This window comes from Haemaphysalis longicornis, unplaced genomic scaffold, assembly GCF_048455015.1.
Source record: "Haemaphysalis longicornis isolate Haplotype H1 unplaced genomic scaffold, Haemaphysalis longicornis Haplotype H1 scaffold_8, whole genome shotgun sequence".
In the NCBI taxonomy this organism is placed as follows: Eukaryota; Metazoa; Arthropoda; class Arachnida; order Ixodida; family Ixodidae; genus Haemaphysalis; species Haemaphysalis longicornis.
The window spans coordinates 121776960-121791122 of NW_027526445.1; the positions used below are offsets into that span (position 1 = coordinate 121776960).

General features: G+C 46.8%; 1 protein-coding gene across 3 annotated transcripts in view; it reads right to left on the minus strand.

The window, feature by feature from the left end:
• Positions 1-596: 596 nt before the first annotated feature.
• The window catches only part of LOC144149196 (uncharacterized), a 135916-nt gene continuing 122349 nt past the window's right edge, over positions 597-14163 (minus strand). For all 3 annotated transcript variants that reach the window (XM_077680726.1, XM_077680729.1, XM_077680727.1), the window contains one exon: positions 597-1440. In XM_077680726.1, coding sequence (XP_077536852.1) covers positions 1200-1440 — 241 coding nt within the window. In that variant the 3' untranslated portion in view covers positions 597-1199. The remainder of the gene's footprint in view (positions 1441-14163) is intronic.

Genomic DNA, 14163 nt, shown 5'->3' on the forward strand with positions numbered 1-14163 from the left:
GTTAGATGGACAGCTGAAATCAAAAAGTTTGCGGGAATAAATTAGTTGCAGTTAGCACAGGACTGTTATATTTGGAGATGTAGGGGAGAGGCCTATGCCCTGCAGTTCCCCAAAACATACATAGTTTCTTTCGGTAAAGCACCCATTTTCTGGCCAATCCCCCTGAGTAGGTAAGAGGCACCTTACCGGTGCCACCTCTGTAACCAGCTACATCGCCGAGCGCTCCAGACGAGGGCACGAGCTCACGATGGGCGCCGACCAATGGAGACACTGCCGGCGACTGCGGCGGTGGAGTGGACGCGATCCCGTGAGGGAAGACAGGGAGGATGCGTGGATTGTGACCGCGACGCGCGGCGGTCGGCTGTTCGAGCCCGTGCTGTGGAACCATGGCTGTTCGGAACCGTGGTCCATAACTCCAACCTCCAGGGCCTCTCCTCCGCAAGCGACTCGGGCAGCCTACGAGAAGTGACGGCCACGCCCCAAGAACGCTGTGTTGCCTGCTCTGCGACGAGAGCTCGGAGCGCGCTCTAGTACCGCGGCCAGGACAGGTTACCGGCCACGGACTTCTGCCGGCAATAACAACGTACTATGTCCTATGGCTTCATTTTCCGAGAATGACACGTTTCCATTTATTCAAACTCTTTACCGTTTTATCTGCCGCGTTTCCGTAGTTCGTTACCAATCGCAACTTTTGTGTTGATGTGATTTTGGGGTAATACAAACGTGGACTCTCCTGTGTAGAATTTCTTCTATTGAATATTGGCCAGAAGCTTACAGCACATAGAGGAACGCAGGGTGAATAAGGAACGAGTAACTAACTGAAAGCTGAGTCCTAAATTAGTTTGGGGTGTATGTTGATGTGAGGAACTGTATGCGCGATAGACCGTATTTGTGATGCCGTGGTTGGCTATCGGTACGTTTAGCTACACATGCACAGCTTTTCGGCCCCGTCGGGGGAGAGAAGTACTGCTGTTGCTGTGGCGGGAAGTCAGGTACAATGCTAGCGGCGGGGTGTTCGTTGAGATGCCAGATATGCTGTTATTAGGCGATGGCTAGCTACGTGGGGAGGCCCTGGCCCGGAAGCCGCAACGAGGTGTGGCCTCCAGCGCAGCGCAACTCCGCTGCGTCCTCTTGCGCACAGCTCGAAGGTTGAGCCGCCGGAACCATAGAGGATGTCTCCTGATCTCGAGCGTACGCCGCTAGGAGGATGCCATTGTTTTCATCTGCTCATTCATCATCCTTAATGCCTCCTGATGCATTTCGGATTGGCCCACCATGTGCTGACTCGTCACATCGAGCGCGGCCTTGTTGACCGCAGTCATTTCTGCCATCAGCTGCTCAACTGCATCCAGTGTTTCGGCTTGCTTACGTTGCATCATCACGAGCATGCGTCGATTCCTCTCGGTCTCTATCTTCTGCATCGTAATCAGCGCCAGCAATCTGAAAATAAAAAGGAACAGTGCACGCAAAAGTTTAATGTACAACAGTTGCTACCGAATAGAATAACTTAAGTGCATTCATTATAGCCTTCATCTCTTCCCCTCGACCGCAAGGTACCTTACACGCTCCACGCTAAAAATGTTTTCCCACAGTGAAGTCCATGCAGAATTGTAAAGGAAAAATGATGTGCCAATCATTTTTTCATAGTATTTTAGGGCCTAGAGCGCAGATTGTGGATATTTACGTTATTTTGGTTTATTTGGCTTGAAATTATTTCAGCATAACCAGACACTTCTAAATAAACTTCTGCATACAGCGATGTTCTTTTTGGGCAGGCGACTTTTTGTTTCTTAAAGACAGCACATTTTGTTGTGAAACTGGCTGAAATGCGAAAAAGAAAATGCTATACCAAACTACGAACATTGTTCGTAAGCCCAACTATGTAGTAGCTTTTGTCTAACAGTATCTTTTAGCAATTTAGCAATGGTCTAGCAATACTCATACATACTCTTAGCATCCTTCAAATTGTAGCACAAGGTTTAAATGCCCCGTTTGGTGATCGCGACAACGGAAACAAAAGCAATAACTGAACTGTTCGATTTGTGCGATTATTTCGCTACCACAGATTACTTATGTACAAAAACAAGGCGTCAGAAGACGGTTATGCTAAGTCAACCTAAGCTAAGTCACAAGGCACAGTTTCAATGGTGCGAGAGCAAGAAAATTAATTCCTTAAGGAGTTACACTAGCGTAGATGACCACTAGCACACCTTAAGGCAAATTTTAGATCTGTAGCAAGAGCTACTAGAAAAGTTTAGCCGAGGCGTTTTTAACACAGCAAACCTTCCTCCTGATAACGCCGGCTCATTATAGTCGTTTTACTTAAGCAAGCTCAGCTTATGGGCTTCGGGCCTATTAAATTACACAAACATTGCGCCTTGACAACTGCTTAAAAGCTTGTTCGATGAACCAGTATTATTTCAATAAGACATTCCCTCTTCCTACGCGATTTACGGCTTGGTGATTCCGCATACTTCTCGACCTTGTTTTCATTGCCCATCTTTATTACACAATTTTGTGGTAGGGTAGACCAAACCACAACATAGCCTCCAGTTCAAGTGTTCGCCACCACTTGCCGCGTAGGTTTTACCGACGACATTTGATGAGAACGAAAGAACTTCATATTAAAACGAAACACGCCTCTGTTCCGCCAGCATCAATGAACACGTTAAGGAGCAAGTGCTTCGCGGTGCCCCTGTTTTCTTTTCTTGTCCTCGTCCGAAGGCACCATGAATTTTTTCTGCAATGCAACACCAACTCGCCCAGGAATCCGTACTCATGATAAAACAGCCCACTTATCTTCCACACAGTGGTAATCACGTCCCAACCCAGTTCCTTCACAGAACCATCCGCTTAGTACAAAACTTGATATTGGCGCACGATCAGAGCTGTTGGGTGACAACTGAAAGGCGTTGCAGGTCGCCGAGACTGCATTTCTAAACACTTTCGGGCGTACTAACCCACCCCAGATTAGCCCCCACGCCCCAACCCCTCCTTTGAGCAGTGCAAGGCTCAAAGAGGAACAGGTGGCCAGGTTGCTCAAGTGGAGTGGGACTCTCCAGCCCAGACACGGAAACCCTGCTCAACCAAGTGACCCAAGCAAGGACACCTGGTCGAAGCCAAGGAGCGCCTGACTAGGGATGTTTTTCACGGGTCGAGGGCCACAACATCAGCCTCGGCTCGACAAATATAGTCTCTCTCTCTCTCTCTCTCTCTCTCTCTCTCTCTCTCTCTCTCTCTCTCTCTCTCTCTCTCTCTCTCTCTCTCTCTCTCTCTCTCTCTTTCTATCTCGGCTGCCCTTATGTTAGTGGATGAAGCGTAGCGCTGACATCAATTTCGTTAGTTCGTTGCGCCTCCAAGGGCTTATCAGAGAAAAAAATATCAAGTACTAATAAGTAAAAGAAAATCGAGTTGGTTTTACTTCTAAAAATTAGGTTGCGATTGTGTCAAAATTTTGTGATTTTTGCTTTACCTAAGCTTCCTGGGTGTCATCTAAATAAGCGCTATACGATTTTTGTACCCCTTATCTCTCTTGCTTTCTTACTTTCTTTTCTTGCTCTTGCTCTCATACTTTCGTCTCTCTTTTCATCTTAACACCTTCCTCCATATGCCACATGGCAAAGCCACGAAGTAAAAGAATAACAAAAGTACTATTTTTCCTGCGTTAGTACGAAAAGGAACAACACAGAGTGCACTTATTCTATGTTTAGTGGTAAGGATGTATAAGGCACGATATTGAATGTCAATAAAAATAGCGCGATACAATACTTTTTGCATAAAAGAACCATTCCCTCAAAGAGTCACAAAATTTGCAGGTGCGAAAGAGCCCTTCGATACCGTGAAACGATAATTATTAGAAAATGATGATGTGCCGTAATAATGACATCAGTAAAAGTCACAAATCTACGTTTTCTTCCGGATACCCTTAATTATTTCAACGCGAAACACAAATGCAAATGTACCGACGTGCCCAATTATTATTAATTGACGCCGGACAGTAGAGCAAGGTGTTTTTGTCTTAATATTCCACAACACCGAATTGACACAAAGGACCCTAAGATGCTAGATGGCTGTGCATACCCTTAAGTTATCCTGCAAGTATACGCGGAGAGCTTAACTTAGGCAAGGGAGCTCAAGTCCGCATCCTAAGCACTGCACGTGCGAGGCTGCGTCAGTACGACGTTTTTCTGTCAAGCACCTATTATCTGCTGACAATTATGTGCAAACTTGCCCTTTCGAGTAAGGGCAGGATGACCATACGGTCGTGGACTGAAGTCAAAGGTTTGACAAATGCTCTTGTCTAGAGGACACACTGAAGAAGCTAGAAGGCACCTACCAATCAATAAAACAAAAATTGGCGACGTATTTGCTTGCTTCGCTGCAAATGTCATCGAAAGACGATAGTCCTCTCCGCCTTTTCCTCACCACCCGTTCTGCGCTCTCCGCTACCACCCCTCACGCTCTTCCTTTTCCTCTCTCGCTCTTCTCGTGGCGAATTCAACAGGAGATTTGCTCAATACAATTCAATTTTCCCGCGGTTTCACTCCTCGCGAGCTTTCTCGTGAGACCGCGCGCATATTTTCCTGTATCTTTTGTTCCTTCGGCTGCACGGAACAGCACGAGCGGGTGTTCTGTTCTTTTAACTGCGGAGCTGTTAAAGCTTGAGCTTTAGCTTCCGCGATGGTTAACAGAAAATTACGCTCGGAAAAGTGGAGAGGGGGAACGCTAGCCTATAGAGAAACTAATTAGTCTTTCATTCTCAATGGCTGCACCAAGAAGTGTGAGGGAAGGTTTTGATGAGGCAAGGAGCCACGAGCAGGTGTTGGTAGTGCGGGCCCCAAGACAAAACGCTTCGAGTGGTCGCAATCGAACACGGATTCATCGCGTTATGAAACCGGCATCTTTCAGATTGCGCTACCATCGCATTCGAGGCGCACAGCATTTTCTTTGTGTTGGTAGCGCAAGAATTCGCTTTGAACTTCGGCTGAGCTGAAACGGCCTTTCGCAGTTTGGATTTCGGACTTAGGACGATAGATTGTGAGCTTTTATTTTACTCATTTTGGATAGCGAAAGCTTCGTTTTTTAGCCGTATTTGTCTAAAGAAAAGGGCACACCTAAGAAAAGCAAAATAAAGCTCGTGAAGACCGCCAGTTCCGCTGTTTCCTCAGTCTTCGCATCTCAATTGCGAAGGTCGTCGAAATTTTTGTGCTTGCTTTCATCTCAACGTTCTGGAGCCTTTCTGTGCCGTTTTGAACGCGTCGTTTTTTTTTTTTGTTTGTTTTTTTTTTGTCTTTACTGCAAAGCCATTTTTTTTCGCTAACAAAATCACAAAGCAACCAAAAGTGTATTCCTACCTAGAAAAACGGGGGAACCTCGGTTAAGTACATATATTTTGCCTCAAACAGCCTGACGTCGTTTTCTTTTCACTAAATAATGGAAACAGGCATGGCAAATGCCAGTGGTTCCAGGAGTTTCGATGGGTTCTGCGTATATAAACCTCTTGTTCAAGTATTGTAACTTTTAGCCGGCTGCCTGAATGGAGGAACAGACAGATAGACATGCACACAGAAAAAATTTCGCGTTTAATCCCATGAAGAAAGGCTATCTTCATTAACACTAAGGTAGGCAAGGCTATCCTCATTAAAAACTAAGATGGGCGTTTCGTCTTCACCCCTGCAGCCTTGTTTTAAAAATGGCAAATGAAGCTAGGAGCGGCCTTAAGTTACCTTTAACACGTGACGAGACAGCACGCATACATGGCGTGCAGGGTTTCACTGTTGCGATGAAGTGTGTCTGAGCGATTCTAAGCATGAATTATGAGCGATTCCAAGTTTAACGTTGCTGCCAGGTTCTTCTGTTTGCTGGTTACGCGAGCCTTTCGCCAGTCTATATCTCGTAGCCCATCAGTTCGGCGGGTCCAGCGAGGTCTTTGATGTCGCTTTCTTGGTTTCCATGGCGTAACAGTGCTTCTCTAAGCGCGTGCTTCTCTAAATCAGTGCTTCTCTAAATCACAAACTCTTATATGGTAGGCACATAACCGAGGCGATTAAACGAGGAAAGCAAAAAAAGACCAGCTCTGCTTATGCACATATTTAGTTCTCTTTGCCCCCGCCGCACATACCCGGAATTTTATACTCTCTTCCGTCCACAGAACATGCAATCCTTTAATTGAGTATAAATATAGAAAATGTTTGTGAAGGCTGGCGTCATCAACGGACAGAAAAAAAAATCCAACGGAGAGAAAAAAAAAAGCTGCATTCCAGGGTAGGGTGCATGTCGCAAATTTCTCCCTCGCGTGAACAAGGACGGCGTGCTTTCAACAATCAGGCTGCATTATAAACGTTCCTGGAAGGTCTCTGTTTAATGCAAGTGTTACCCCTTAATAAGCTTAAGACGGAATAACTCGATCCAGAAGGAAACTCTTAGCAACCATCTCACGGAGACTCAGCAGGACCAGAGGTAAACATAAAGTGCAAAGACAAAGGTGCTAAAATGGGTTTTATTTTTTTTTTTTTTGCACGTTCTCGCTGTCGTCGACTTGTGAGCACATTGCCCTGCACGGAGCGCTTACGATAGGACATCTTGATCGCAAGTGGAGCTAAGCATAACAACTACGTGCGAATTGCATAAGAGGTGTTCACACTCTTTCCCATACAAGGCACACACGCGTCGATCGATCAGTGGTTCGACACCTAAGGAGCAAATACAGTCGAGTACACTTATAACGATACCGTTTACAGTCGAGTCCACTTATAATGATTACGTTTATAACAATATATCGGATATAACGATGAACAGCTATGGCACCGTCCGCTTTTGTATGCTTTCCATGGGAAAATTAACCGCTTATTACAATGCGCCAGTGCCGCGATATCGGATATAACGATTGAATTGGGTTACAGCATGCACCAAAAATGCGAGGTGCCCCCGGCTCTCCACGCCAACCACGCCAACACCATGCCCCGCGATGCGCCTCGCATCCCGTCCACCCTCCAGAAAACGAGTCAACTGCGCAGCTTACGAGGAAGCGAGAGGAGGGGGGGAACAGTTCTCCTTCCAAACACCCCTCCCGATGTCGCCGCTTTGTACAACCCCGTTCCCGTGCCTGGTGCTTTGAATTTGACTGGGACCCGCCGCGGTGGCTCAGTGGCTAAGGCGTTACGCTGCTGAGCACGAGGTCGCGGGTTCGATTCCCAGCCGCGGCGGCCGCTTTTCTGATGGAGGCGAAAAGCAAAAACGCCCGTGTGTACGAGATTTCGGCGCACGTTAAAGATCCCCAGGTGGTCAAAATTAATCCGGAGCCCTCCACTACGGCGCGCCTCATCGCCTGCGTTGCGTCGGCGCGTTAAACCCTACAATCAATCAATTTGACTGGGTGCCTCTTCGACTACCTCCGTTTTTCCGCGCATCAGACGTCAGGGACGGTGTTTTGGAAACGTCTGAGTGCCTCACTGAAAAGGCGATCGTTGCGCGGATACGTGCTGCCGACAGCGGTGGCAGTGACAACTCTGACGACGCGGTTGAACAGCCTACTCGGGTAGGACTTTCGCAGGAGGCCCAACGCATGATAGTCCCTCAGGGACTTCGTTTCCACCAAGGACCCTTCGCTCAGCTAGGTGAAGCACCTGTAGATGCTATTGAAAAAGATGTGCACCAGCTTCATGAGCAGCAAACAAAGCTGAGACCGAGTATGGCTTCTTTTCCACAAATATGTAGCAGTACAACGTTGCTTGCCTGTATATAAAATGTTTTGGGCTCTGCTACGTCTTTTTATTTAGCAACCTGCATATAACAATTATCGGTTATAATGATGGGATTTCCTTGGCACTTGGATATTGTTATAAGTGGACTAGACTGTAGATAGAAAATCCTGCTTACATTTCGGTAAACGGCAAACCCAAGACTAACGCCGCTGCAACACGCCGTCCAAGCAGAGCCTGTGTCCGCGCAATGACCACCCTTTGATGAGTTCGAAAACATGTGACACCACTAGACAGGCCAAGGAAATGCAAGGAGGGCAGACAAGAAGTAAAGTAGGGCGCGCAGCGCCACCCCTTCTTCCGACGCACGTTGCTGCACACAGGTGGAGGTAGTGAGCAACAGTGAGCGGCGCCTATAGCTGCTCGGACTAGCAAGCACGATTTTCTCCATATAAGAACAATATTTTTCAGAAAAAGACAACTTTCGACCCCTCTACAGGGATACTTTCGTAACAACTCTTGCTATTTGTAACTTTCTTCATATATACAGTTGTTAAATTAGATGTCTTTGCTTTGAGGAATGCGCTCAAATCAATGACAAGTGATCTGCAAAACTTCCGTGGCTATGCAAAAAGTTAGTGAGTACATTTACTTTCTCTGCACAGTCTGTGGTGTGTGCCTCCCTTTCCAAACAAAATGCCAGGGTTTTTCTCAAAGATACACAGCATTAAAACAACAAAAGACTGCAACGGCTTACTTGCACGAATGCTTTGCTCTGTGGACAGCCAATGCACTCGCCATTTCTGCAAGTGCGGCACGCACACACAGCTGGCTGGGGCCGCATCTTTTCAAAGTGCTACGAGTTGTGCCGCGCCTCCGCCAGATGGCGCCACGGGTCCCGCGACCGAGAGAAGACGCAGTGAAACATCCCCCTCGCGAGGGGCACAATCAAATGCAGAGCATTTCCGGGGGCGCACGACGTTAAGTAGTTTGCGTTACGTTAATGTTGGTGCACTTGTGGCAACTGCTGACGAGAGAGCGCTCGTCAGCAGTAATTTGAATGAGTCAACGATATAAGGCGCGTTCGTAGCGTCCCATTCTGTGTCGGCTTTGTGGCGCAGTGGGTAGAGCACCATGTACATTGCGTTCCGCCCGCAGGGTCGAGGGATCGAAACCGTGCGCCGGATAGCATTTTTTATATAGTAGGGAGAAAGACGGTGCGGACTACGGACGTCAACGCGGGTGACATCATGAGTTACTGAAATGCTCTGCATTTAAAAAAAGGAACAAGGAAATGATACCTTCTTGCACTACGTTAAAGTCCTGCAGGAAAGCTAAACCACCAAGCGATCTTTTCGCTTGACTACAAAGCGCTGCAGAGGAGCCAAGAAAAGTTTCCTTTTTTTCTGACGCCAAAGCCACCTTGGGCCACCTACCTAATCCACCGCAAAGAAACATAACTGGGCGATTGCAATAGGGCCTCCAGTTCCATTTGATCATATCACTTCAGTGTTAACGTACAGTTAACATACTAATAACTGTTTATAGTTCATGTCGATATCACATCACTCCTGCCCACATTACATCAATGTATTTTGAAATTGGGATGTTTTTCACTATTTCTTTTTGTTAAACTCGCCCCATGACCACCTTGACGTTTGCCTATCAATTGCATTTGCAGCGTGCTTGCTTCTTATACTCATTGACAAACAATCCGTAGATGCTTTCACGCCTCAGGCACATCTTAAGATTCTCTTTGACGTTTACTATTGAGCCTACGCAGAACCCATGGGTTTTCATATGCTGGAGTGCATGTATGTGCATTAGACACGGTGGTCCGCCAAGTGTTTACCCTTCCTGTTACCGCCTATACAGCTTCTTCTCTGACCCTACTGTCTGGGTGTCCTGAAGTTCTTTTGCATGAAGGGACTGAGTAAAGACTGGCCACCATAGCATACACCGCAGGATATACAGCGAGAGGTGAAAGTTATGCCAGCATACCTTTTTAAGGATCCAGGTCCTAATTTGTAGTAGAATCATGTATGTGCAAGGTGAGGAGCTGAATGCATGACGGAAACTACCCAGCCACGTTCTGGGACACGGCACATAAGCGACTGGTCTGACTCTTCCGGCATCTGTAGTGTCGCAGGTGTATTTTAGCAGCATTTTATTGTAGCGGCATGGCTGGTAACTACAGCTGCAATAGTTTCTTCTAGAAAATCTTTTCAAGCGCTGAATATCATGCATTTATGACGCTTGGGGTGCATGCTCACAAGACCTTTCTGCTCACAAAACGTATCCTTGGTGTAAAACAAATTTTAAGCTACAATCTCGTCTACTCGAAAATAAAAACTGCCCGATTTTCTGTAGTCTTCGTTGCTAATATTCCTTGAAGGGGACATCTACTGTAGTGCGTCGTACGCGGTACATGTGTGGGGACACCAAACATTACCTCTCCTAGTTACTCCTAGTGCAGCTGCTTTTAATTGTAATGCGCACACGTGCAAACAGTGTCCGCGTCTAGCCCTCGTCCTGAACACTGTACATTCCGTCTACACTTTGGCGCTGCTTAGATGCCTTCATTTCGAGAACACACATCGTCATTTCAGGCCACCGATTTAAGCATTCCGAACTTGCCGTGGTGCAAACTGTTGATAGCAGAGGCCGCCACGCCGCCATGCCTCAGACGGTTCACCGAAATACGCTCGGACTGTGTCTTTTCTTGCGTGGAACACAGGTTTTTCGAACGGGGCCAGTCGGCTGTGCGATGTCGTCTCATGTATACGCTTGAACTGTAATCAGGTACCATCGGCGTACATCAAGCGGTAACAGGTCAACATTACTCGAGAGCGGTTATTTTGCTACTGTCTGGAAATGCTGTCTTGGTCCCCACGCGATACTTTAAAACCAGCAACGTTTTCACGTTTTCAGATAGTGCTTTAAACATTGGGCTCACTCGATTATCAGTGCCCGATCGTCCGCGGACTGCCCGAGACGCGATCCGGTGGTCTATTTTGCCATGTATTCCTATGAGGCTTCAGGTCCGGGGGCAAACCTTGGACTGCCTGCGGACCGTCCAGGACTAGTAAATCGAGGAGGCCTATTTTTAACTCCGGCTTGTCTACGTTGTCGGCCCGAGATGCACGACATACGGCTGCAGCAGCAGCAGCAGCGCCGGCTGCTCCCTCAAGAACAAAAATGCAGATGAATAGCGGGCTAATTTGTATTGCAAATAAAAAATGTATATTTCGTACAACACTACGCAAAGTAACTACAAATATTATTATTATGATTTCACTATAACGTCACGCGGGGCAGGATCCGCCGCGAGGGAGGCTGTTTCGTACTACACGTGGGATACGAGACGATGTATTCCCTAATTCCTAGACTTTCATATTAATGTATACTAGATGGAGAACTGTCACTACAATCGCATGTCGTCGTGGCCACCGCCATCGCAGCTTGCACCACGCCTCTGCTACTTGGCTTGGCTAGCTACATGGCTTCTTTTCGCGTTTGAAGCCAAAATCAACAAAAAAGGGTGACATTTCTCTTTCTTGTTCGTTTTGCATAACACTTCTAAATAATTCACAACAAATAAATTTCATGGAGCTGCACAATAATTCTGATAAAACAACTTGAAATAATCTTTCATAATATCCATTGTGCTTTTCTTTCAGCCACAAAACTTCCCAGACTTCGTTTCGCGTCAGCGGCGGCCCATGTGTTCAATATTTCGGCGCACGTTAAAGATCCCCAGGTGATCAAAATTAATCTGGAGCCCTCTACTACGGCGCGCCTCATCACCTGCGTAGCGTCGGCGCGTTAAACCTCGTAATCAATCAATCAAAACTTTTCAGCCTGTTCATGAGCCTAGCAGAGGACAAGTGCAACGTTTTTACTTGGGACATGACGGCACGCCTTCAATAAAACTGGTCACAAACGGGTAGTAACGGCCTTACGAACCTTCCTACCCCGAGGTACAGCACGTAGGCTCTGCCACTAGCAACTGCATTGTTAGGAAATTGGGTGTAGGAAGTCATCATCACCAGCCTGTCTACACCCACTGCAAAGCAAAGACTTCTTTCATTGTTCTCCAATTATCCCGGTCCTACGCTAACTACGACCAATTTATTCCCGCAAACTTCTTAATCTCATCTGCCCATCTACCTTTCTGCCGCCCTCGGCCACGCTTGCCTCCTCTAGGGATACGCTCTGTTACCCTTAATGGCCAACGGTTACCTTGTCTTCGCATTACATGCCCTGCCCACGTCCATTTCTTCTTCTTAATTTCTACTAATATGTCCTTAACACGCCTTTGTTCCCTGACCCACTCCGCTCTCTTCTTGTCCCTTAATGTTACACCTGCCATCTTCCGTTCCATTGCCCTCTGAGTCGTTCTCAATTTAAGTTGAACCCTCTTAGTGAGCCTCCAAGTTTCTGCCCCGTAGGTGAGTACAGGTAAGATGCAGCTGTCATGCACTTTCTTCTTCAGGGACAGTGGTAGGCTGCCATTCATTATCTGAGAATGCCTGCCGAATGCACTCCACCCCATTTTCAGCCTTCTAATTATCTCTGCCTCATGGTTGGGACCCGGGGTCACAGCTTGGCCTAAGTAGATATATTCGCTTACCACTTCCACTGCCTCGCCACCTATCTCAAACCGCTGTGCTGTCCCGAAGTTATAGTATACGCTACATATATGTCGTGCTTAGGACTAGGTTATGCATGGCCAATTAGTAAACGCATGTATCCGAAAAGGGTGTTATAGCTAGGATTTTAGTAGTGAAGGGAGTGGTGCTTACTGCCTGCCTCAGTTAGTAACCCCCACTAGTGCTGCATTTACCTGCCTTTACTAAGCCCCTAGTGTATACTGGGACAAGTAATTTGTCAGTGCTCAGTTGGTGAATGCCACATTTTTTAAAGAGTGTGGACAAAGTAGCAAACACACGGAAAAATGGATTTCAGGAGGGCCCAAATTCTGTAACACTTACTTCGCATTTTAAAGTGTAGCAGCAGTAGTCGCGCATCCTCGCGACCAAGTACGTCGGCTAGTCGACGCGGGTTCATCTTCGCGATGTCGGCTTCCGAGCGCGCCCCCGCTGACACGACGTATTCAAGGAGCGTCGTCAACATATGGGGCGTAATGTCGGGGAGGACTTCACAGATCTGGCGCACAAAGTTTTCCAACCATTCCGGCGCACAGGGACTGTTCTCGGCCATTGCGGTAGCTGCAACGACAAAATCGTGTCGTTAATATGTTTTCTGTTGCATTGCCATTTCTGCAAACACCGCTGTAGTCAGCTCCCCACGCAGATCTCACAAGGTTTGCGTATTTAATCATTGCTTAATTATATGCGGAATCACATATGGCATCACTATAGTAGTGAGCCCCTTCGACACTACTTTGTTGATTTGAGCGCAAAAAGAGACAGGGACGGTGAAAAGACAAAACGCAAGGGCACTTTGACTGTGCGCCCAGCTAGCTCAACGAAGACTGCAATACCAAATGGTTCAATCCATCACCTTCGAAACTAAAATTTTTTAGGTCACCAATAAGCAGTGTGGCGGCAAAAAGCTTATGCGTACCGTGCACTGTACAGATACCGTTGTGAGTGCACTACATTTCATGTTCATTCCGCTTGCAGTGCGCCCTCCGGCTTCGAATTTCTCGACCAGCTATATCCATATGCCGGACGTGTTGAGCCGATATTTTACTAGGCTGGAACTGGTATGAACCCCGCATTTCTTTTTTCAACCTTCATTAATATTCAGGTGCCCCATTCTCGGCTTTTTGAATTCTCAGAGGATTTTCCGGAAGCTTCGTCTGACTGGCTTTAAGTCTTGTCACGTGCTTTTCGATGACAAAAACGGCTGTGCGTTCTTTCGACATTTTGATGTTTCATGACGCTTATAGGCCCCAGTTATAAAGTTAACTTTTTTTTTCTCGCCACTGAAGGATATGTCCGGCGTTGAAAAACTCACCGGAGCCTTTTAGACTTTCGTAGTGAAAACTTCCTGTTTACGTACATTTAAACACACTCGCCTCCACCGTTTTATGCTGCAGAGCAAACTTTCGCAATTAAAAAAAAAAACTAAAAGAAATGCTACTATCATGACAATATAGGACTGTATTTGCAATTAAGCTGCTTGTAGGCCACACCGTCATTGCGATTGACTGAGGAGATGTAAAGTATTTTAAACAGTTGGAGGGAACGTGATCGTCGCGCAATGACAACTTTAGCCAGTGTAAAAGTCGCGTGGTTTTTCGTAAGTGCTTGCAAATGGAGGTTGCCGTCGCCCGAATTAGGGCCAAACATTTCACGGACTTTCGGCGCCATGAAATCGCCGTGAATTTGCAACAGGTTCAGCTTCGCAGTATGCCCGCTTTAAAACTGTGTGATATTAAAAAAATAAAAATTCTGGTTGCCCCCACGTTAGTGATAACGGAGGGTAAAAATAC